The sequence below is a fragment of the Balaenoptera ricei genome, chromosome 13 (genome assembly GCF_028023285.1).
Source record: "Balaenoptera ricei isolate mBalRic1 chromosome 13, mBalRic1.hap2, whole genome shotgun sequence".
Taxonomy (NCBI): domain Eukaryota; kingdom Metazoa; phylum Chordata; class Mammalia; order Artiodactyla; family Balaenopteridae; genus Balaenoptera; species Balaenoptera ricei.
Window position 1 is genome coordinate 40,610,873 of NC_082651.1, and position 23,180 is coordinate 40,634,052.

The window sequence follows — 23,180 nt, forward strand, 5'->3', positions numbered from 1 at the left end:
GATATTGATAGCTGAACAAATATTCTAGAAGTTGCACAGCAGAGACAATGCAGATTGGACTCAGAGACCTGATGAACATTGTGGCCTTTCAGTTTAAATATCAGTAAAGCCGTTTTCAGGGATTAAGGACAAGATCCTAAGAGTAAGGGCAAAACCACTGTAACTTTTAAAACAAGCCTGACAAAATCAGTATGATCCACTAATAATTTAACTGCCCACCTAAACAAAACTCAAAACGCTACTGAGGAAGATAAGATAATCTAGAGCCTCTATAGCATCTTATCTACAATGTATGGCATATAAAACAAAATTTCTTAACATGATAATAAGCAGAAAAAACTGAACTATAATCAAAAGTTAAAACAGTCAGTAGAAGCAGATCATTAGATAATCCAGATATTTATGCTAGCAAACAGTGATTTCAAAATTACTATGATTAATATGTTAAAGAGGAAAGAATGGACAAAATACCAAAAAAATTATTTGTACAGATATTAAGAAGCAAATGTGTATTCTAGAATAGCAAAATACAAAACCTGTAATGAAGAACTCATTAGGTGAAGTTTTAAAAATGCATTAAATGGGTTTAGCAATGGACTCAACAAAGCAGAAGTCAAGATTAGTAAACTCAAAGATCTATAAAAAAAATCTAAACTTAAACACAGAGAGAAAAAATAATAAAAATTTTAATTTTAAAAATGACAAGGAGCATAAAAGAGAGATGGAACGTAGTTGAAAGGTGTAACATATGTATCTTTGGAGTGTCAGGAGAGGAGAGAATGAAAATGTTACAGAAGCACTACTTAAAGAAATAATGCTTGAGCATTTTCTATATCTGAAGAATTGCATCAATCCACAGATTTTGGAAGCTTGACAAGCATTGGGATCCCGCTGAGTCTTTGGCTGAATACTAACTGTTCATGTTTAGGGTGAAAAATCCATGAGGTCAGGCAAAAAACAACTTCCAGGGCACAGAAGCTGAGCACAATTGCCAGAATTCACAGAAGGAAGGGAGATGTTCGAGTTCCAACTTGTAAGACGGGAAAGACCCCACTGAACTCCTGAAGCATTCAGTAGAGCTGCCAGAAGAGTGGCTAGTAGAGGGTTCTAAAGTATCTTTTATACTGGGCCTGAAGTAACTAGAGAAAAGATGATTCTAATCCCTACATAAAAGTGCATGCCAACAAACCTCAAAATTTCAAACTGAAACAAAAGTAATGGAATTGTTTGCCACAACAAAAGTCAACACTCTTTAAGGAAATTCAGCAAGATAGAGACTGCAATAGGTTAAAGATGCATATTATAAAGCCTAGAGTAACACTACATGTATAAAACAAGGAGCTGTAGCTAATAAGCCAAAAGTGGAGTTAAATAGATTCATAAAAATATTCAGTTAATTCAAAAGAAGGCAGAAAAATAGGAAAATGGGAGAGCAGATTGGATGAAAACAAAACTGAGATCAAGGTAATAGACTTAAATCCAACCAAAACAATAAATTGTTTCTATAACTTATATTGTATAAACACTCTGAATAAATGGCAGAGATTGACTATTCTGGATGAATGAAATTATTCAACTATATTCTGCCTATAAGAAACTCACTTTAAATTATAATGACACAGATAGGTTAAAAGTAACAGGAAGGAATAAAGATATACCAAGTAAACAATAGTCATAATAAAGTTGAGTTTCTGTATTAATATCAGGTAAAGTAAATCTCAGAAGAAGGAATACTCTAGGGATAAAGGTTGACATTTCATAGCGATAAAATGGCCAATTCATCAAGAATATATTACAATCTTAACTGTGTCTGCACTCAGCAATGGATCTTTAAAATGCATGAACAAAAAACAACTGAGGACTGCAAAGATAGACAAATTCACAATCACAGTTAGCTATTTTAACACTCCTTCAGTAACTGATAAAACAAGTAGAATACCAGTAAGGATACTGAAGACTTGAACAGCAATATCAAACCATTTGACTTAATTGGCATTTATAAGACAGTCCACCACCAACAGCAGCCTTGTTTTTTCCAGTGTAAATGGAACATTCACTAAGCTAGAGCATATTCTGGACCATAAAACAAGTCTCAATAAATTTAAAAGGAGTAAAATCATATTGACTATTTTGCCATCCACAACAGAAATAAATTGAAAATTAATAATAGACACATTTATATAGACATAGTGCATCATCTTTTTTTAATATGATGCTGGATTTGATTTGCTATTATTATGTTAAATTTTTGTGTGTGTTTATGTGAGATACTGGTCTATAGTTTTCTGTTCTTGTTTTGTCTTTGCCTTTTATTTTCTTATCTGGGTAGTGTTGATTTCATAAAATAAGTTTAGAAATGTTTTCTCCCCCATCTCTTTTGTGAAGGATTTTGTTTAGAATTGGTTTAATTTCTTCCATAAATATTCAATAGAATTTACTAGGGAATAATCAGGGACTGGAGTTTCTTTGCGGGAAGGTTTTAAAATACAAATTCAATTTCTTTATTAGAAATAAGCTTATTCAATGTGTATGTTTGTGTGTGTGTCTGTGTGTACATGTGATCAACTCAATAGATGCAGAGGAAGCATTTAATTGTCATGAAAAAAACTATCAGCAGACTAATCTAGTCTTATCTAATCTGATAAAGCATATCTATGAAAAACCTACCACTGATATTTTACTTAATGGCAAAAGACTGAAATTTTTACCCCAAAGGCAAGTATGTTTGCTCTTACCATTTCAATTCAGCGTCCTATTGGAGCTGGTTAGTGCAATATGGCAAGTAAAAGGAATAAAAAGCATGATACTTGAAAGGGGGAAGAATTAAACTTTATTCTTTTTTTAAAAGGTAACACTGGGTTTTTTTTATTCTTACAAAATATTTATTGAAAAAATAAGGAAACCACAAGAAAAAGACTTACAAATTGGACTACATAAAAAATTAAAATTTCTGCATTACAAAATACACAGTACACAAAGTGAAAAAAAAAATAAAGCTACAAAGTCATAGAAGGCTTGCAGTACATAAAGCCAACCAAGAAACAAAACAAAACAAAACAAAAAACAAACCAAAAAAACCCCCACTGTTGTCTATGTAGAAAATCCTAAGAGATCTACAAAAAAAAGATATTAGAACTAATAGTTTAGCAAGATCAAAGAATACAAAGTCACTATGCAAAAAGCAATTCTATTTCTATGTACTAATAATGAAATAATTAGAATCTGACATTTAAAAAATCAATATAATTTAAATAGCATCAAAAAACAGGAAGTACTTTGTAACAAGAAAAATATGTGCAAAACTTGTACATTCAAAACTACAAAACATTGTTAACAAAATTAAAGATCTAACTAAATGGAAAAGTATACTATATTTATGGACTCAATATTGTTAAAATGTCAGTTCTCCCAAAACTAATCTATGGCAGCTCTTCACCAGGCTTCTGGGTGAGAATTAAGCCTTAATGCTCTAAGGCATCCATTATATATAATAAATTAACATTTCTTATATTCATGTAAAATCATACTATCTATACCAATCTTGAGGGAATGATTGTAGATGTTAACAAGCTGATTTTAAGATCTATATGAAAATTCAAAGGGCTTAAAATAGTTAAGACTATCATGAAAAAAAAGAATAATGTTGGAGAACTTTATGCTGCCTGATTTCTATATCTACTCTAAAGCTTTGGCTATTAAGACAGTGAAGTGTTGGCATAAAATTAGACAAAAAGATCAATGCACTAGAATGGGGAGTCTCAAAATAGACCCACACCTATGTGGTCACTTGATTTTCAACAAAGGTGCCTATGCAATGCAGTGGGAGAAGGATGAGTCTTCTCAATAGATGTGTTCAAGCAATCCAGTATTTGAATTGAAAAGAAAATTAATCTTGACATCTACCCTACACTATAAATTAAGATGGATTATAGAGCTAAATGTGAAAACTAACACAGTAAATTGTCTAAAAAATGTGTGAGAATATCTTCAAGACTTTGACATAGGCAAAGATTTCTTAGACAAGTCACAAAGGGCATGAGCCATGAAAAGAAAAGTTGATACATTGTACTTTATCAAAATTATACATTTCTGATCCTCAAAAAACACCATTAAGGAAGCAAAAAGGCAAGCCACAGAACATGTGAGAGTATTTGCAATACATGTATGTGACAAAGCAGTCATCCAGAAAAGACAAATATCTTGTACAAATCTCTAAGGAAATGTTAGAGAGTCTGCACTTTGACCTACTCCCAACATGGACAATAAACTTGAACAGGTACTTTACAAAAGAGGATATCCATTTGACCAATAGGCACATGAAAATATGCTTTTAACAGAATTATGCATAAGGGAATATAAATTGAAACTGCAGTAAGATGCCACTATACTCTGGTAAAATAGCAGGAATTAAAAAGACTTATAGGGGCTTCCCTGGTGCCACAGTGGTTAACAATCCACCTGCCAATGCAGGGGACACGGGTTTGATCCCTGGTCCAGGAAGATCCCACATGCCACGGAGCAACTAAGCCTGTGTGCCACAACTACTGAGCCTGCACTCTAGAGCCCGCGAGCCACAACTACTGAGCCCACGTGCCACAACTACTGAAGCCCGCATGCTCTAGGGCCTGTGTGCCACAACTACCGAGCCTGTGCTCTTGAGCCCTTGTGCCACAACTACTGAAGCCCACTTGCTCTAGGGCCCGCATGCTGCAACTACTGAGCCCGCATGCTGCAACTACTGAGCCCGCATGCTGCAACAACTGAAGCCTGTGCTCTACAACAAGAGAAGCCTAGAGCCCATGCTGCACAGCAACAGAAGCCACCACAATGAGAAGCCCGCACAACGCAATGAAGAGTAGCCCTCACTCACTGCAACTAGAGAAAGCACGCACACAGCAACGAAGACCCAACGCAGCCAAAAATAAATTAAAAAAAAAAAAGACTTATAATACCAAGTATAGGAGAAGATATGGAACAACTCTCATACATTGCTGGTGGGAGTATGAAATAGTATTATCACTCTGAAATTTTGGCAGTTTCTAATAAAATTAAGCATAGAACTACTCTGTGATCCAGCAGTTTCAATCCTAGGTATTTTTCCAAGGAAAATAAATAGTTCCACTTAAAGACTATTCATAATAGCACCCAATAGAAATAACCCAAATAGATATCAATAGGAAAAATGAATAAACAAATTGTGATTTATTCATACTTCTCAGCAATAGAAAAGAAGAAACTATGGATACATGCAGCAACATGGATGAATCTCAAAAACATAGTGAGCAAAAGAAGCTAAGCGTAAAAGAGGACACTACTGTAGGGTTCTTTTTATATGAAGTTCAAGAAAGAGGCAAAACAAATCTATGGGGCTGTAAGCCAGAAAAGTTACCTCATGGTGTGGGTGGATCTACTGATTTGAAAGGGGCATGAGGAACTTTCAGGTTTATGGAAATATTTCCTATCTTGATGGCAGTTTTATAGGTTTTTACATATGTAAAGGTCATCAAGCTGTATATTCTTAAGAGCTCCATATGTACTGTTCGTAATTATACCTCAATAAAAGCATGCATAGCAAAAAGTGTTTTTAAAAAGATTTCTGTGTTTCTTGAAAAATGACTGAATAGGAAAGCGAAACAAGTGGTTAAGTCTGAGAACCAGGTTTATGGCATCTGTTACATCCCTCCTCTGACACCTCCTTCCATCTACATCCTGAGTATGTACTTCCAGTTTTCTTTTGACTATGCTTTTTCCTTCGAGCTTCTTAATTTTTTCATGACAGATTAAGTAGGGATTGTTTACCTTTATTTACTTTTTGTTATGTTTTTCTTATTTTTGATTTATTAGAGGTTCACCATCTCATTGTAGGCTCTACTAAAGTCATCAAATAATACCAAATATCTTGCCCAGGATATATTAACTATCATCCTTGGGCTTCATTTTCTTTAGCTGTTAAGGAACATTTGTTTGTCTAAAATAGGGATTTGTGAATCTTTTAATGAGTGGATGTTTGTGTAGATTCTCTAATTTGAATTTAAGAATGTTCTTTAAGTAGGATTGTAATCCTTCCTAAGACATGGATACAGTTGTGGGAAAATCAACTTGGAGAGGATATGTGATTTTTAAGGTTGTTTAGGTATAAAGATAAAGTAAGACTTTGTCATAGGGTTTCTGCAGCACATGGGAACCAAAGTTCCAAGCATGGGTCCCAGATAACAGGAACATATGGGAAGATCCAGAACTCTATCCTCTGAATGTGGCTTATTTAATGTCCATCCTAAGTAAATAGGAGGCTTAGTACTATGGGAATGAAGTGGCCTCACCCATAGCCATGGGATATTGAGGAAAAAGGAACAAGACAGCTTCCTTGTTCAATGAAGGAAGGGGCAGGCCAAAGAAACTGTCTACAGTAGTGGTCAGGGTAGAAGGTTAAGGAATTAGAGGTATAGGTACACAGAAAGAACGAGCAATTTATAGGGTGGCTTTACTTTACTCTGAGTAGTTCTTACTTGCCTTGCTAGATCAGTTTCTGTGTCTGAACTTTTCTCCATTTCATGGTGAAATAACTCATTAAATAACTAAAGAAGATAAAATTTGACACACCAAAATGTAAGCAAGGGAGTGTTACTCAGAAAGCAGAGGAGAAATTCGGTGTGAAAAAACAGCTGTCTTTCCTGGCTCTCTTTAAGCATTCCTTACTTTGAAACTTGTTAAGATTATCCAGAGAAAGAGAAATTTGGCTTTGACCACTGAAGTCATTTAGTTAAGATTCTTGACGATCTGGAACTCAGATCTGATCCCAGTAGGTTGACAGAGAGCTGTGGTTGGAGTCCATTCTAAATATCTGCTGTGAATCCAGCGTTCTTTTGATGCTTCCTTAGATGGAGAAGGGAGAAAAAAAAATGTTTTCTTCTTGTCCTCTTCATTCCCTTACCCAAAGTCGCAAAGCAACAGAAGGACAATGTAGCAGCTACCCCAAGGCCTTTTACTGGGAGGCAGGATCAAATGATTGTTAAGAGCCTTCGGAATTTGACAAGGCTGGATTCACATCCTAGGTCCACGACTTACAAGGTATATTCATATGGCTTAACCTCTCTGTTCTTATCTATAAATAGAGGGTTAAATACCTCATGGGGTTCTTGTGAGAATTATGCGAGAAAATATTTTCAAAACATTTGGCACATAGTCAATGCTCAATAAATGGAAGCAGCTGCTCTGGTGATGGTGGTAGAGTTTGTCGTGATACTGAGGATGATAACGCTTTCTCTAAGCTCTTCACCTCTGCTCACTTGTATTTAGTACTATGACATAACACTTAGTACTGTGTAATTGAAGTATGCAGTAATTGAAAGTAATGATACTGAGCTTTCTGTATTTCTTTGAAGAAGGAATTTGTAAGATTCTTATTTGTCTTAATTGTGTTTAATTGTGTTTTTGTGGAAGAAACAATGGATGATATCTCCCTCTGTGAAGAAGAGAATGAGATACCTCCAAGGCATAAAGTTGGGCGGCAGTGTGTACCTACTTTGCAGTCTAGAGCTATGCTTCATTTAGATATACCAAAATAAAAATGCCATAGTTTCTTTCCTTGCAAATCATGTACTTTTCAAGGAAACGTAAATGCATGAAATGGCAGTGCAGTAAATCATCTAGTGCAAAGTTTTATGGTACAAGTTAAGACAGTAAATAGAGAATAGGAGGTAGATGGAATAATTCAAATTAGAGGATATGAATCTGGGTATATTTTTGAAGTAAATGAGTGGATTTGGTTACCAAAGAGCTACATGGTGAAAATCAAAGAAGTATTTTCATAGATCTTGACTCATGCCCGGTGATGGTTCTCACTGTGGTCATAAGCCTGACTTTGAATTAACAACGTGAATTTAGTCACCAATGTACTCTTCTTCCCTTCCCAAAACTTTTTTTAAAAAGGTATTTTAACAGGCTTGAGAAGTAGTATGAATTATTTAAGTGCTTTGGTAGTTGACTTTCAGTTCATTTCGTTGATATTTATTGGCTGTCTTGGAATACAGAAATATTGTAGCTGCATTAAGAGGCAGTATGATGTTGCCTGTAGAGCTAGTTGTAAGGTCTTGTGACTCAAATCTCCCTGCATCCCAGGTTCCTCATATGTTCAAAATATGATGATAATACTTAGGTCATTTTTCATCTTGTCTGGCATTCTGTTTCTATTTCTTGTGTAGTCTCTGTACACTGAGGCTATCATAGCTTCATAAGATATAACTTACTTGTGATTATCACTGATTTGAAACTGTTCCTGGAGGTATACGCAAAGGCAGTTTTGGTCATTTAGGTTTTGGTCAGTTTAGGTTTTGTTCCAAATTCTTACCCTGTCCTAGAGATTGGCAGTTTGTTCCTAGAAAGAATCTGCTCCATGAAGAGGGTGAAACCACCAATTTTTATTGCTTAGTGTGTTGATTGTTATTGCCTGGGTCTCTGTTTATCCTTTCTTAGAAAATCTGTGGATACCATGGTAGTAATGGAAACCAGAAGTGAAAAAGAGAATGGATAGCAGACTGTGAATTAGCAAAGCTCCAAAGTGCTTTCTAGAATTAGAAAAATATTTAACAATGAAAATATACATTTCTGCAATTATCACTGTGTTTGGAAATAAAGAATTAGCTTGAGGGGAAGTAGGGTGGAAAGTGATTCGAGGACAGTTAAGTAACTCAGTATGTTAGGGTAGTATAACATATGATCATGTATAAGTGCCTTTGGCTCTATTGATTGATATATATTGATATAGACTTGTTTCATGTTAAAGTTAATAAGCTGCTTAATATTTTGAGATGAATAATGAGTCTGAAGTGTCAACTGACTTACACTAAATTACACTTCTAATGAGTGGTAGAGATAAAAATTCAAACTTGGGACTTTCTGACTGTGAGCTATCTTATTTTCATTTTATTAGGCCAGCTTCGTTTCTCCTTGGCAATCTGTTTTGACCACTGGAAACAAGCCTTTCAAATGCTGTCTTCTCAGCCTCCAGCTTAATTGGGCTTTTAGCTCTTTGATTTTTACAACATCTCCATGTTCAGTTTGTTAGGACCTTTAAGTCTTGGCCTTGGCCTGGATAATTATGCTGGACCACACTTAAAAAGCATGCCCCAGCAGATACTCAGTATTTGAAGAGTTGGCTCCTGAACTACAACTGTCTTACCTGTTTGGACCTAGTTTTTATGTCTTGGATAACCTGTTAACCCTGTTATTATCTGGATCTGTTTTTGCCCAGCTGTTTCAGTATAAGACAGTATAAGATTTAGTGTTGCTTTTTAGGTGATGATTTACTGGAAAGATACAGATTTAGGATTGGGTAGAAGTAACAAATAGCTGTATGACTTTGTCTAAATTTCTTAACCTTGCGGAGAACCTTAGTTTATTCATCTACAGGAAAGGAATAATACCAACTTCTTGGGTTGATTGTGAGAATTAAGTGAAATAACATAAGATGTCAGCTGCCTAAGTATAGCACATCTTGGGCATATAGTAGTGTCCAAGAGACAGTAGTTTCTTTCCCTTTTCTCTGCCTTCTGATCTGCAGTGTTGTCTCTGGACATCTGCTCTAGTCTATCCTCATTTCTTCACTGCACGCCCACTCTCATTGTTGAAAAGCCATAGGGCTTCTCACAACTTTGATCTGCCCCCTCTGATTCTTCTCATGGGGCATAGCCTGACAATTACGTTAAACTCTATGGCTCCTTGGTGATACCTGTTCCAGGTCTCCAGTGGGTTTAGTTGAAAGCATGCCATTTAATATGGATTTCTTTTACGTAACTTTTCTCTTTAGGATTCTTTATGCTTCCATTGCCTCGTTCCGACTTGGTCTCTACGGTATTCCCTACTTAAGTATTTCCATTTGTTGTGTTAAATCACCCACAGAGTGTGGGTCTTCAGAACCTACAAACAGAACCATAGAGGAGAAACATTTTTAGAATGTGTAATATAATAAGTCATTGTTTATTACTCTGTTATTTTTATTCTATAAAATAATATTTTAGTCAAATAAAAATTTAGAAGATATTCAATCTCACAAAATAATCAAAGACATAAAAATCATAAAGTATCTCTTGTTTAATTAGTAGAAGAATTTGTAATAGTACTCAGTGCTGGTGATTATGCAATTAAGTGATACTCTAGGAAATATCTAGGGACATTGTAAATCAGAATATACCATAGGCAAAGCAGTTTATAGTTAGATATTTGGAAATCTGGCTTCCACCTGTGTTCCTCTTCTTGTATACACATGTGCATTATGAATCACAATACATTGATACCCCTCATTCTGGTAGATTTGAGAAATAATCTTAAAGGAATTATCCAAAGTATATAAAAAGTCATGCAAATTTTAAAATTCATTCTGGTATTATTTGTTATATGTTTTTCCATTTAAAGCCTGCTAACTTTTGTGGAAGGCCCTGGCCCAGTGAAACGTATGAAAAATATATATATTAAAAAACTATAGTCAGAATCTGGCATTTTCATGAAGACCGACATTACTCTATGACCTACTCTGTTTATAATAGCGAAAGAAAAAAAAAAAGAAACAACCTAAATCTCCAACAACAGAAGAATGGACAAATAAATTCTGGTATACTCCTAAAATGGAATACTGTGGAATAATTAAAGGAATAAACTACAACCACATGTATTTCATTTATAAACATTCACATTCATAACATTGAACCAAAAACGCAAGTTGTAGAAGGACATCCTTTGTAATACAGAAAGTTTCAAATACATAAAATAGTAAAAATATTGTTTCTTATTATATACTTGTCATATAGTATTTTTATAATACAAATGGTATACTCAACACAAGAAACGGTCACCTCTGGGGAGAAGGAATAAAATGATTTAAGGAGGTCATATAAGGGCTTTAACTATATTTGTAATGTTTAGTATATACATAAGTGTTCATCATATAATTCTACATATCTTTGTGAATGACTGAAGTATTTCATGATTTCAAAAAAGAAGGATCCACTGACTAATATGAGGACTCAGACTTTTTCAAACTTATCCTGTTTTTCAGGCTAGATGATAACAAAAATAAAATGGATATATATCTGGGGAAGAAATGGATATATCTTTCATGATGTATAACTTAGACCTGGAACTAAGATATAATTCACTAGTGTAAAGTGAATCTTTTAAAGAAGATGGTAAAATACTAATTTTAATATCAGTATTTAAAAAATTAGCTTAGAGTGTGTGTTCATAAACCTCAGTGTTTATTTTTTAAGAAAACAAAATTTATCCTTTTAATTATTTTCTTCAGAAAACCATTTTGTTTTAAACCATTCTTTTCATTTTATATGTGTTAAATCATAAAGTAGTAAACACTTTGGTTTCAAGATAAGTTAGGAATTGTTTACATTCGCTTTTTAAGAATTATGGTATTTTTAGAAGGGACTCTTTGAAATTTATTCTCTGTGGAAACATTCCTTCTCAGTTTAATTAAGATTTTGAATATTGTTAATCTATTGTTGATTTAGGAAGAAAGCACTTCGTAAATAAATAGCTGGTCTTTATGAATTTTAGCTGAGTGTTATACTGACATTACTGATGGTAATGGAGCTAAATATTTAAGATGTTTGCCATGAGGTGCTATTAATTTCAAAGTTATTTGAATGCAAGGGTTATCATGATGGAGAAAACCTTTAAAGAAATTGCTAACTGAAAAATAAATGATTTTAATTTTCGTTGGAATTTCATTTTAATCCATCAGCCTTATGATTTACATTCTTGTATTTCAGGGAAAGGTGGCCCAGACAGCATGTATGTCAGCTTGCAAGCATTTAGCCACATCCTTGATGCAACTTTTGCTGGAAGCTGAAGTAAGGCAGCTCACCTTGGGAGCATTACAGCAGTTCAACTTGGATGTCAGAGAATGTGAACGTAAGACAGTAAACCATCTCTTTGCTTATTTTGTTATACCTGCATATTCACTTCTGTGGAAAAAAAAGTTTTAGGTCTGTGGGGTTTTGGTCCTAATGGAGTCAAAGAGTACTAGAAATAAGAGTCTGTCACCAAGCTAATTTGAACACCCAAGAGTGCCTAGGCCCGTATGTAGAGCAAAGAAGATCCCTGGCATGGAAGTTTGCAGTCTAGAGGGGGATACAAGGCAGACATGCATTTAATACACACCAAAGAAAACCTGATTAGTTCAAAGACTTCAAAAGAATGCAGCTCTCAACCATTTCCTTTTTATGTTGTATTTGAAAACTATTTTTTCATCTTATCTGCAAACTCTTCTTAGTCTAAAGAACGAATGGAGTATGCATTTATCAGTCAGAAATGCTTTCTATGACAGGTAGAAACAGAAAACCTTAGACAGAGTGGTTAAACTAAATAGGTTTTATTTTTCTCAGAGGCAGTGAGTTGCTGTATTAATTTAGTTGCTCAGTGATGTGATCAAGGACCCAGGCTCTTTTGTTCCCTCTCTTCTGTCATACTTAGAATTTTCCTCCTCATACATATTATAGTCAGAAGGGACTCACATTCAGTGCAGGAGGGAGGTGCCAGCATCACCTATTTTTTTATTAAAAAAATTAAAATCTTTTCAGTAAACCCGTAACAAACTTCCCTGTGTGTCTCATTGGTCAAAATATAGTTGTGTGGTTGCCTCCAGCTCTCAGGGAGACTGGGAGATTGAGTATGTGGCAAAGAGAAAGAGGAGCATCATTATTGACATAGTTGATTTATCATGAATTGTCTACTTGGAATTAAACACAAAATCAGGCTCTGGTTAGCAAGGAAGAAGGAACAAATGAAGAGTGTTGCGGTGTTCATTGTGCCATCAGTGAGAAAGGAAAATGAACAAAAATATGACTCCTGGCAACTTTTTTCTGATTCTAGGAAAATTAAAATAGTGGAAAATTACATGAGTCTGCTAATACTTCTGCCCCACCTTTTAATTTTTTTACTGTTTATTGGTTTCCCTTGGTTGACTTTTTTTTTTTTTTTTTCTGGCCACACCACACAGCTTGCAGGATCTTAGTTCTCTGACCAGGGATTGAACCTGGGCCCCCTGCAGTGGAAGCACGGAGTCCTAACCACTGGACCGCCAGGGAATTCTCCCGCTTGGTTGACTTTTGATGGCTGGAAATTAAGGCTTAATTGGCTATGCTATTTTTAATTAATTAATTAATTAATTAAGACTTCCAGTTCCAGCCATCACAGAGTAACAGGTATCAAGGTCACCCTTCTGCCATAAACAGCTATAAAACTGGATAAACTGTATGAAACAACTTTTTTCATGCATTAGACAGCAGCACAAGGCTATGATCCTTCAGAGGGGAAATGTACAAGGTAAGCTCGACATTTACTCTTGTTTTCTGTCTGGGGGCACTATCCAAACACAGCACAGGAAAGTAGAGCCCGAATAAAAAGCAGTGTTTTGCACAGAAAAGCCCCCCAGAAATTGGCTTATAGGGCTGTTGAGGCAGCTTAGGTTTGTGGAGAAAGGTACCTGAGAGCAAGGAGTTGTTTAAAGAAGTTGCTCCAGAAATCTGAATTGGAGAGCCCTTGAGTCTTTGATCAAAAACCAAGTTGCCATGTGTGGTGTGAAACTCTGGGAGGCTTAGCGGAGAATAGCCACTGAGGATCTGTGAGCTGAATAGGAATGCCAGTGGTCACAGAGTGCTAGGAAACACTGGAATTCTGACCAACCAGAGCGGAGAGACCACCTTAACATATTGTGCATTCAGTAATACCCCAGAAGGTTAGGCATTAAGAATGCTATTCAAGCTCTAGAGTAAGAGCTAATCTTGAGCCACCCTAATAAAATCTAATAAGACTTGACAAGATAAAGGTAATCTGCCAGTAAAATAACTGCCTGCCAAAACACTCAACAATCTTTGAAGGAAGAGGAACATGAAAAAGTTTTCAGATTCTCAACCATATAGCATCTACAATTTCACATCAAAAAACTAAAATTCGACATACAAAGAAGTAGGAAAACATGACCCATAACAGAAGAAAAAATGAACAATAGAAATAAACCCACTGATTATACAAATGTTGAAAATAGTGTACAGGGCCTTTAAAAAACTGAATATAAATATATTCAATAACTTAAAGGAAAAAATGGATATAATGCATGACTAGAGGAAATTTTTTCCAGGTTTGATTAAAAAAAGTATTAACTCACTGATTCAAAAATCTCAACAAATCTTTAGCAAGATAAACATATAGCCACACCCAGGCACATTATGGTCAGATTGCTAAAAATAACAGCAATAAAAGAGAAAATCTTAATAGCAGAAGAAAAGACACATTACATAATAAAGAGCAATGATAAGAATTACTGCTAATTTTTTATCAGAAACAGTGCAAACCAGAAGGCAGTAGAGGAACATCTTTAAAATCCTGAAAGAAAGAAAAAAAAAATGCCTGTTAACCTTAACCTGAAAACTCTTTATCTTGTGAAAAATATCCTTCAAACATAACGATAAAATATAGACATTTTCAAATAAACAGAAGTTGAGAAAATTTGTCACCAGAAGATCTATACCACAACACATTTAAAAGGTAGTTTTTCAAGTTGAAAGGAAATTATACTAGATGTCAACCCAGCTCTACAGTGCAGATTACATTGTTCAAAGATGTCTACCACAATATCTCTTTTCCTAGAATCTTGACACTACCTTATTAAGAACTGACATCTATTAGAGGGAAATGCACAGTATTGTATGCATATTCAAAATTATTTAATTGAAAAAAAAAAAGAATCAACCTCTAATTTCCCTTCTCTTGAATCTGGGCAAGCTTGTGACTTGATTGTAACCAATAGAATGTGGCAGAAGTGGCCTTTGTAACTTCTGTGGCTGGATCATAAAAGACAGTGCAGCCTCCGTCTCCTTAGTTAGCTGCTGTATAAAAAGTCCCACTACCCTGAAGCCTCCATGCTGTGAGGAAGCCTAAACCAGCTCACTTGGAGAGACCACATGGAGGAGCTCTGATACATAACATTTAAAATTTTATGCTGTTGGTACTGTATTTTGTTGCATTCCTTTAAATAGTGCTAGGTTTTGTTCTGACCTGGATTTACTGTACTTGGCTGGATCCTTTCAAGGTTTGCTTGTTCGTTTATATTGGGTCTAGAGCAGACTTTCGTCTAGGTCATATTTAAATCCCAAATCTAAAGCAATGCCATTTTGAAGGATTCTAGGCCGTGCCCCAGGTATCTGAAGATCTTTCAACTCTGGCTGTTGGAAACTCAAAGTATGCCCAGCTCTGTAAGAGCTCCACAAATTATTCTGCCTATTCCTCTCTGGTGATTCTTTCCCCAGCCTTGGGTAGTTTCTTCTCATACATGCACAGATTAGTACTCAGCCAGATATTCAGTGGGAGTCTTTTGTAGTTTTCCTTTTGCAGCTCCCTCCATCTAGTCATTGGCCCTGCAAATACTAGCTGCCTTGGCATTCTGGACTATAATCTCTGACTTTTCAACTCAGACTGCCATGCTTTGTTTGTGTTCCTTCCCTTTGTCCGCTATGTATCACACCCCGGAAACTGCTGCTAGATATGCTCACCTGGTTTGTTTTCTTTCTTTCAGGGATCACAGCCCTGCACTGATTGTTGTCTAATATCTAAAACCATTCTTTCAGATGCTTTTTCCAGTTTTTCTTTTTTTTTTTCCAGTGGGAAGATGTCTTCTTCCTATTACTCCATCATGAAATTAAGTGAATTCCATCATGAAATTAAGTGAACTCCATCATGGAATTAAATGAATATCTTTTCAAGGTTTTTCTTTTTTTATAAATTTATTTTATTTATATATTTTTGGCTGCATTGGGTCTTCATTGCTGCGCGTGGGCTTTCTCTAGTTGCGGTGAGTGGGGGCTACTCTTTGTTGCGGTGCGCGGGCTTCTCATTGAGGTGGCTTGTCTTGTTGTAGAGCACGGGCTTTAGGCACACGGGCTTCAGTAGTTGTGGCTCATGGGCTCTAGAGCTCAGGCTCAGTAGTTGTGGTGCACGGGCTTAGTTGCTCTGCAGTATGTGGGAATCTTCCTGGACCAGCGCTCGAACCCGTGTCCCCTGCCTTGGTTGGCGGATTCTTAACCACTGCGCCACAAGGGAAGCCCAAGGTTTTTCTTTTTTAATTTTATTTTTTATAGAAGTAATACCTGCTCTTTGTGGAAATTTTGGGGGAAAAAAGTACAAAAAAATTATGACCTCATCATTCAGAAATAAGTACAATTCCAGGGCTTCCCTGGTGGCGCAGCAGTTGAGAGTCTGCCTGCCATTGCAGGGGACACGGGTTCGAGCCCTGGTCCGGGAAGACCCCACATGCCGCGGAGCAGCTGGGCCCGTGTGCCGCGGCTGCTGAGCCTGCACTCTAGAGCCGGCGAGCCACAGCTGCTGGGCCTGTGTGCCACAACTGCTGAAGCCCATGCACCTGGAGCCTGTGCTCCGCAGCAAGAGAGGCCACCGCAGTGAGAGGCCCGTGCACCACAATGAAGAGTAGCCCCCACTCACCTCTACTTGAGAGAGCCCGCGCACAGCAGCCAGAACCCAACACAGCCAAAAATAAATTAATTAATTAATTAAAAAAAAAAACAAAACTGGGATCTGAGATTTTAAAAAAAAAGAAGAAATAAGTACAATTCCAGGGATTACATCCAGACATGATAACATCCAGCAGCCACAGAATTGTTTCTAGAAGCCATCCACTGGATTCCTTGCATCTAGTTAGCCAGAATTGTTTTACATGGCTCTGTCTTAACCAAGTACTTCCCAGGAGAATGAAAACATAATGATTGGCTAAAGCAGTCAAGATTGATTCTTAATGTTGAATACGAAGTCATCATTTTCTGAGTCTTGAGGAATAGTAGAACCTCATTCTGATATAAATAAAAGGGAGAAAAAGGCTTTGGGGTAGGTGACCAACCAATACCAATGGTTGAACAGCAAAGCCTGATGAATGATTGGGAATAACTCGATCAAAATGACTGCATTTTTGATAGAGCTGAAAGGTAAAGAGGGATGGAGGGTAATAAGCTACAATATATGAGCCTTGAGGAAGAGGAGTAATGGTCTGAGAGAAGCACCGATGAATAAGGAAAATGCCCATCTTATAGCCGGATCCTGAAGTACATTTTTTGTAGAAGAATGAACAGCTTCTATTTTAGAGAACTATAGGCGAATTGGTATCCTTAGCAGAGAGCCAGCTTTCAGTTAAGACTAAGAGGTAGAGAGATCATTTAATGGAAAGATGGAAAACTATGAAAATAGTTAGTTAACTATGGCAGAGGGGTTCCAGAGAGCCAGTGTCTTGCCTGAAAAGCCATTCAATATTTGTAATAGCCTTTCAGACTTAGAATCAGCTTGACGCTAACATTTGTGAGGCATGGCAGTGCCTCTAATAACCATATTACCACTGAAAGTTTTTCCCCATATATTTAGAGCCACCAAAGTTCATTGATTTAGAATTTAATGTTTCATTTCTGATTGGCATTAATTTGTCTGTCAAAAAACTTTCCATGGACATTTATTTTAATTTAAAAGAAAGAATTCTGTGTCTTTTGCTATACCATCCCCCTCATTTTCTTCTTTACATGCTCAGTGGTCTATAAAAAATCTTAAAGAAATGGTACATAAGATTCACATAACTATACAGAGGCGTATAAAAGCAGCCCCAAATGACAAGATAATTAACACTTACATCTTTCTACCCAGTGGTGTGTACGTGAGGTATTTTTGCTATTGTCTGTGAGTCATTGGAAGAACTGTGTATAGGTCCTGAAAGAAATAAAACTTTGGACAAGATAGAATGTGAATGTATCTTGAGTGTTTGATTCTGAGGCCTGGGATGCCACTTTGTTAGATCCCAAATACATACAGGAATTATATGCATGCAAGCCTGAGATATTCAGCTAGTATAGTGTAGTCATTAAGAACACAGATTTGAGAGTCAGCTCAATCAGATGGTCAAGTCACCACTTCTTTTTAGTGTGACCATATATAAATTATTTAACCTCTCACAGCCCCATTTATGAAATAGGAATAATAATAGAACCTAATATTACAGGAATGGGGTCAGAATTAAATGAGATAATGCATAAAAGGGTTTATTTCATGGCTGGCAAAACATTAAATATGCAATAAGGAGTAGCTTCTCCTGTTGTTATCATTATCAGCAGCAGCAACAACAGCAGTAATAAATATCCAGCAACTCTCAGAAGGTCTTTTGCAGACCACGCAGACCTTTGTCTGTAGTTTGTGAATCAGTTAGGTTTGGAGATGCCCTTTTATTCAATGTAAGTTTTGCTTTTTGTAGTTATCTGTCGAACTTCTGTAGTTGTTCTGAAAGTTATCATCCAGAACTGATGACTTTCTAATTCTCAGCCTATGCTTTTGCAAGAAATCAATTAGTTAGCTCAGATGTTTACTAGAGATGGTAACTACTGCTTTGGATGCCACTATCTAATAGGAGTGTTGTTGATTCTTACTGACAGGCTAATCAAACCAAGTACCTTTATGGTGAAGATTATTAGGATTTAGGAGATATGAAGAAAATATTCCTTTCCCTTTAAAAATTGACAGTGACCTCTAGGTATTTCTGCTCTATATGAATTTCATCTTATATCTCCATATGTTCGTATATCTTATATTTGGTTTTGGGTATTGGAACACTGGATCCCAACACAGAAACTGGATTTTAAATACTAGCAGGTCTTGATGACCTAATACTTACCTCCTTGATCAGACCTGGGCTACTGTAGCATTCATGTACTAGGATGTTCAGTCTGTGTCTGGATTTGGAATTTCCAAACCTTTTCCTTTGTATATTCTAAAAATAAGGAGGTCTAGGTTCATATTCCAGCTCACCTACTTGTTAACAGCACTAATTCAGTAATCTGTTCATTTATTCAACAAATATATGTGGAGCCCCTACCCCTACTTTGCATGGTACTACATGCAAAGTACCATGCTGGAAGCTTGAGAAAAAATGGGAAACCACTGATGTTAAATAGGAGAGTGACTTGATTAGATTTGTGCTTTTGGAAGGAACTCTGCAGTTTATCAGGGGCCTCAGAGATCAGTTATAAGGCTGTTGCAGTAATCCATGATGGAGATGATTTGGAAGCTTCAGCATATTTATGCTTCATAGTTCAAGCCATTGGAGTGAATAAATCAACTCATCTACCCTCCCTGAGTCCATCAGTGAACTAGAAATATTAATCCCTGCTATAGTTTTCTCACAGTATTGTTATGAAGTCAAATAAGATACTATGCATAAAATCATTTGTAAACAGCCATGGAAATTTTATTTATTACAGTTATCATTTCTTTATACATATGCTTTCATGTGTTTTTGTCTTGTTTTCTTTCCCGCTTCCATTGTTATATGGTTTATAATGTTAAATATTTCAGTTTTTAGTTGTCTTCTCAGGTTCCTATATTATTCAAAAGATTGGCATATTAAAAATATAATATAATTAATCCAAATCCAGGGGACATTTGGTTGTGAGGAAATGCAGCAGCAATTGCATCTTTTAAAATTTAGTGTAATCCATCTTTTCGCAGGGCCCATCGCCTTTTGCACAGAATAGACCGAGTCCCTGTACAGAAAGGTAATAGAATGCATCTTGCCAAATTCTCAGTTCTTTGATGGTCAAGTTAATCTGAGCTTGGGAACAAGGACTCCAAAGCCTTCCATTTCACCCTTCTTACCATAATAGCCCTTACTTTACAGGTCAGGAAACCAATGTGGAGAATCCGCCTAAACTCAGGATTTAATGAAACAACTTTAGAGTAGATTCATGATCTCACTGAGCCTGCTATGATATAAAATATTAGCAGAACACCATTTGTCACTTAACTCCATAGACCCCACTCTAACTGAAAGATCAGATTGCTTTCTGCATCCCTAGAGAAGTAGTTTTAGCTCAAGGCTAAAAAAAAAAGTCAGGATCTAATAGTCCAGGACTGAAAAGTTTGAATTTTCCATCTCTTAGTATATATTCACTAAAAGAAATGGCTGCAAGTTCCCTTGTGTGGTATAGCAGGCTCTCCTCTGACTCAGGTGTGAGATGTTTTAGCAGATCTTAATCGGGCAAACCTTAACAGGCTTGCTTATGATTTTGCACTGGGGCTTCTGAACTAAGGAATCTTTGTAAAGCGATCTCTTTGAACCTTAAGTACCAGGCCCAAACACCCGCTATCTGGGGTAACTGTGTTCACTTATTTTTATTTTCTCCATTACTTGAGCCCAGCTATCCTTGACTCTCCACGTCCATATAGTTAATTATCCGCCATTGGTCACTCCCCACAAGAGTCTGTCTTAAGCCTTCAGGCATTCCTTTACCAATCTCTTCCTGATGTGAGGGAGACAGAAGAGAAGTGAGTCCTCAGGACCCTGGTCAGAAGCATAAGGGAAACAAATGTGACAGGTCTTACTATCATTCTTCTCTTGCAGCCTTTGAAGTTTACATTTTACAAAAGGAGTTTTGGTCCTTAATAACTAAGCCAGTACTAAACCCAAACTGCATCAGCCTACCAAACAAACTGTTAAAGTGACTACCAGCTCGTACATTAAATCAAGCCTCTCCAATGAGATGCCCAATAGTAATTAATTTGTCATTCAAAATTATGTTTAGTCATCCTTGAATAACTAGTACAAAATGCGTATCCACACAGGTTTGTTTTTTTTTTTTTTTCTTGCGATTCCTTAGAAAACTCTTACATTCCCTTCTGAGTATAATTCTTTTCTCCCCTACTCTTATTTTGCATATCACCCTTGAGCCCATGTTGTGTTTAGGTCCTAGTCACAGGACAAGATTCAGTGAGGGATAGAGTAGGGCAGAGTGCTACCCTCCTCTGGCAAGGGAGATACAATAGAAAGCGTTCTGGAGAAGGCTGAGGGATCAAGGTTTCACAATTTCGCTTAGCACCCTTGCATTTATCAAGGAAATATGGTAAAAGTATGAAGACAGCTGGTGTATCAGTTCATAGATCAGTTTGTGCTCTTGATTTTCAGCTCACCCAGCTATCCAGCTGCAGACAGAAGGGGATTATTATAGTAGTGCCTCACGATGGTTCTGTGTTTTCTTGGATTTTTGAGCTATGCATTCTAGCGAGGACCAGAGTGCCCCATTTTCATTGTAAGTTGCCCAGTGTTATTAAAAGCTTTCACATGAAAGCTTTCCATATTCTTCAGTTTCTTTAAATTGAGCAATGGCAGGACAACCTAGTCCTCCAGAGTTTCACCCTCAATGGGAACTTGTTCCCGGGTGACTTAAGATAATACCTTAATTATGAGCTTGGCTGCCACATTCCATAGACTGTTGACTTCTCATCCTGGGAAATGAAAGGATGCCTTAATGCCCTTTTCCCTGCCATCACCTGTTAACAAGTTCCAAATATAATACATTTCCTCTAAAGTCTTTGTTTTGCCAGCTCAATCCCTAATAATCTGTCTTAATTAAATTATGTTTATTTGCAAGGAACAAAAATTTATTCAAAACAGTTCAAGAAAAGAGGAGGTCTTATTTTGAATATATGGATTTCATAGGATCCAAGAAAAAGGTAAACAGCAGATCATGTCTGCACAGTGCCTGACATATGGTACTTGCTTAATAAATATTTGTTGAATGAATAAAAATGACTCAGTTAGCAACTACCTAAGTTTCTGGATCTTTTTGGTCAGCTCTGAAGATGGAAGGGAGTAGAAGTAGGAAGTGGCTTGGGATGGAAGTCATGTGATATGAATAGCAAGACAACCAGGGATGTAGTTGGAATCCTAAGGAATACTCTCTTAGGAGGATGTACAATTGGCAACTTGAGTACACATATCCTACCACCAACTTCTATGGATTATCAAGCCATTCTTGCCACCAACAGTCAATTCTCAATATATCATCTGTATAATATATAATAATTAAAATCAGAGGTAATAAAAACAGATTGACCTTTGAAACCAATCTGTTTCTATCATCTCTGATTTTTGTTATTATATATTGTATTTAGTAGTTTGGGCATACTTTATTCCTCTTCTTAACCTCAGTATCTTTATTTATAAAATGAAGTTACAATTATACTATCTCACAGACTTGTTGAGATGATTAAGTGAGTAACACATAACAAATGCTCAGTAACTGCTAGCTGCCATCCTCATTGTCAAGTGTCATTATCATCATCAGAAAGAGTACTGAGCTGGAAGGAAAGTTGTATTATAACCTCAGTTTTGCCACCAACTTTCTGTGTGATCTTGGGAATTCATCAAACCTGTTTGGGCTTTGGGCTTCTCATTTATAATATGGGAACACTTGGCTAGATGATTTCTGAGTTTCCATTTAGTTCTAAGACATTACAGTTTATCATGGGAGGGAAGATAGTGTGGATATTTTCATGTGTATGGAAAGTTGTTTTAAGAATTAAATGAGATAATGCATATGAAATGCTTTACAGATCCTAATACACATATATTTGTAACCACTAGTAAATATTAAATATGTTTATTATAGTTATGTATGATAACATGTTCATCAGGGACTTAGAGTATATGGAAGCAGAAAGCAGGCTTTGAGTGATTGCCATCAGGGGCTCATAAATTTAATGAACATTGGAATAGGGTCGGTAATTTTTTTTCTCAAAGAAACTTTCTATATAATTGTTCTCCGAGTCTGCTTTATGGTATTTACTTTTGGATAATATTAGTTTAGGAAGAAAGCAAGCTGTCTAGTGAAGACCTAAAGCACTATAGTATCCTGTAGAAATGTCAGTGTGGTTGTGGATAAGATCAGGGTTGCCATGATGAAATGTGTTACTTAAGCAGTCCTGAATTTCAGAAGAGTCTAAAGAGTATGAATACATTTCTTTTGGAAACTTCGTTATTAGGACATGAGTACTAATATAGTACTGATATGACAGAGAGATTTAAAGAAAACACGTGGGCTTTCTGTGAGATTTACTTCAATCTTAGAAATGTTACATTGATGTAGCAACTGGTATCATTACATACTGTGGGATTCCTGTGAAAAGTTTTGAGTTTAAATACTTCCTTTCCCATTAAAGTATATATTTCATATTTTATCAGAACGACACTTTTCAAACTGTACCTTAATTATCTTAATTGTACCTCTGCAAGTCTTAAAAAGAGAGCCATTTTAAGAATATGGGGTTTGAAGAGAGGCAAATGGAAAAAGTTTGAGCCC

General features: G+C 36.3%; 1 protein-coding gene across 5 annotated transcripts in view; it reads left to right on the top strand.

Moving 5' to 3' along the window:
• The window catches only part of EXOC6B (exocyst complex component 6B), a 727,664-nt gene that overhangs the window by 507,224 nt on the left and 197,260 nt on the right, over positions 1 to 23,180 (top strand). For all 5 annotated transcript variants that reach the window (XM_059942976.1, XM_059942975.1, XM_059942978.1 and 2 more), the window contains exon 19: positions 11,775 to 11,916. In XM_059942976.1, coding sequence (XP_059798959.1) covers positions 11,775 to 11,916 — 142 coding nt within the window. The remainder of the gene's footprint in view (positions 1 to 11,774; positions 11,917 to 23,180) is intronic.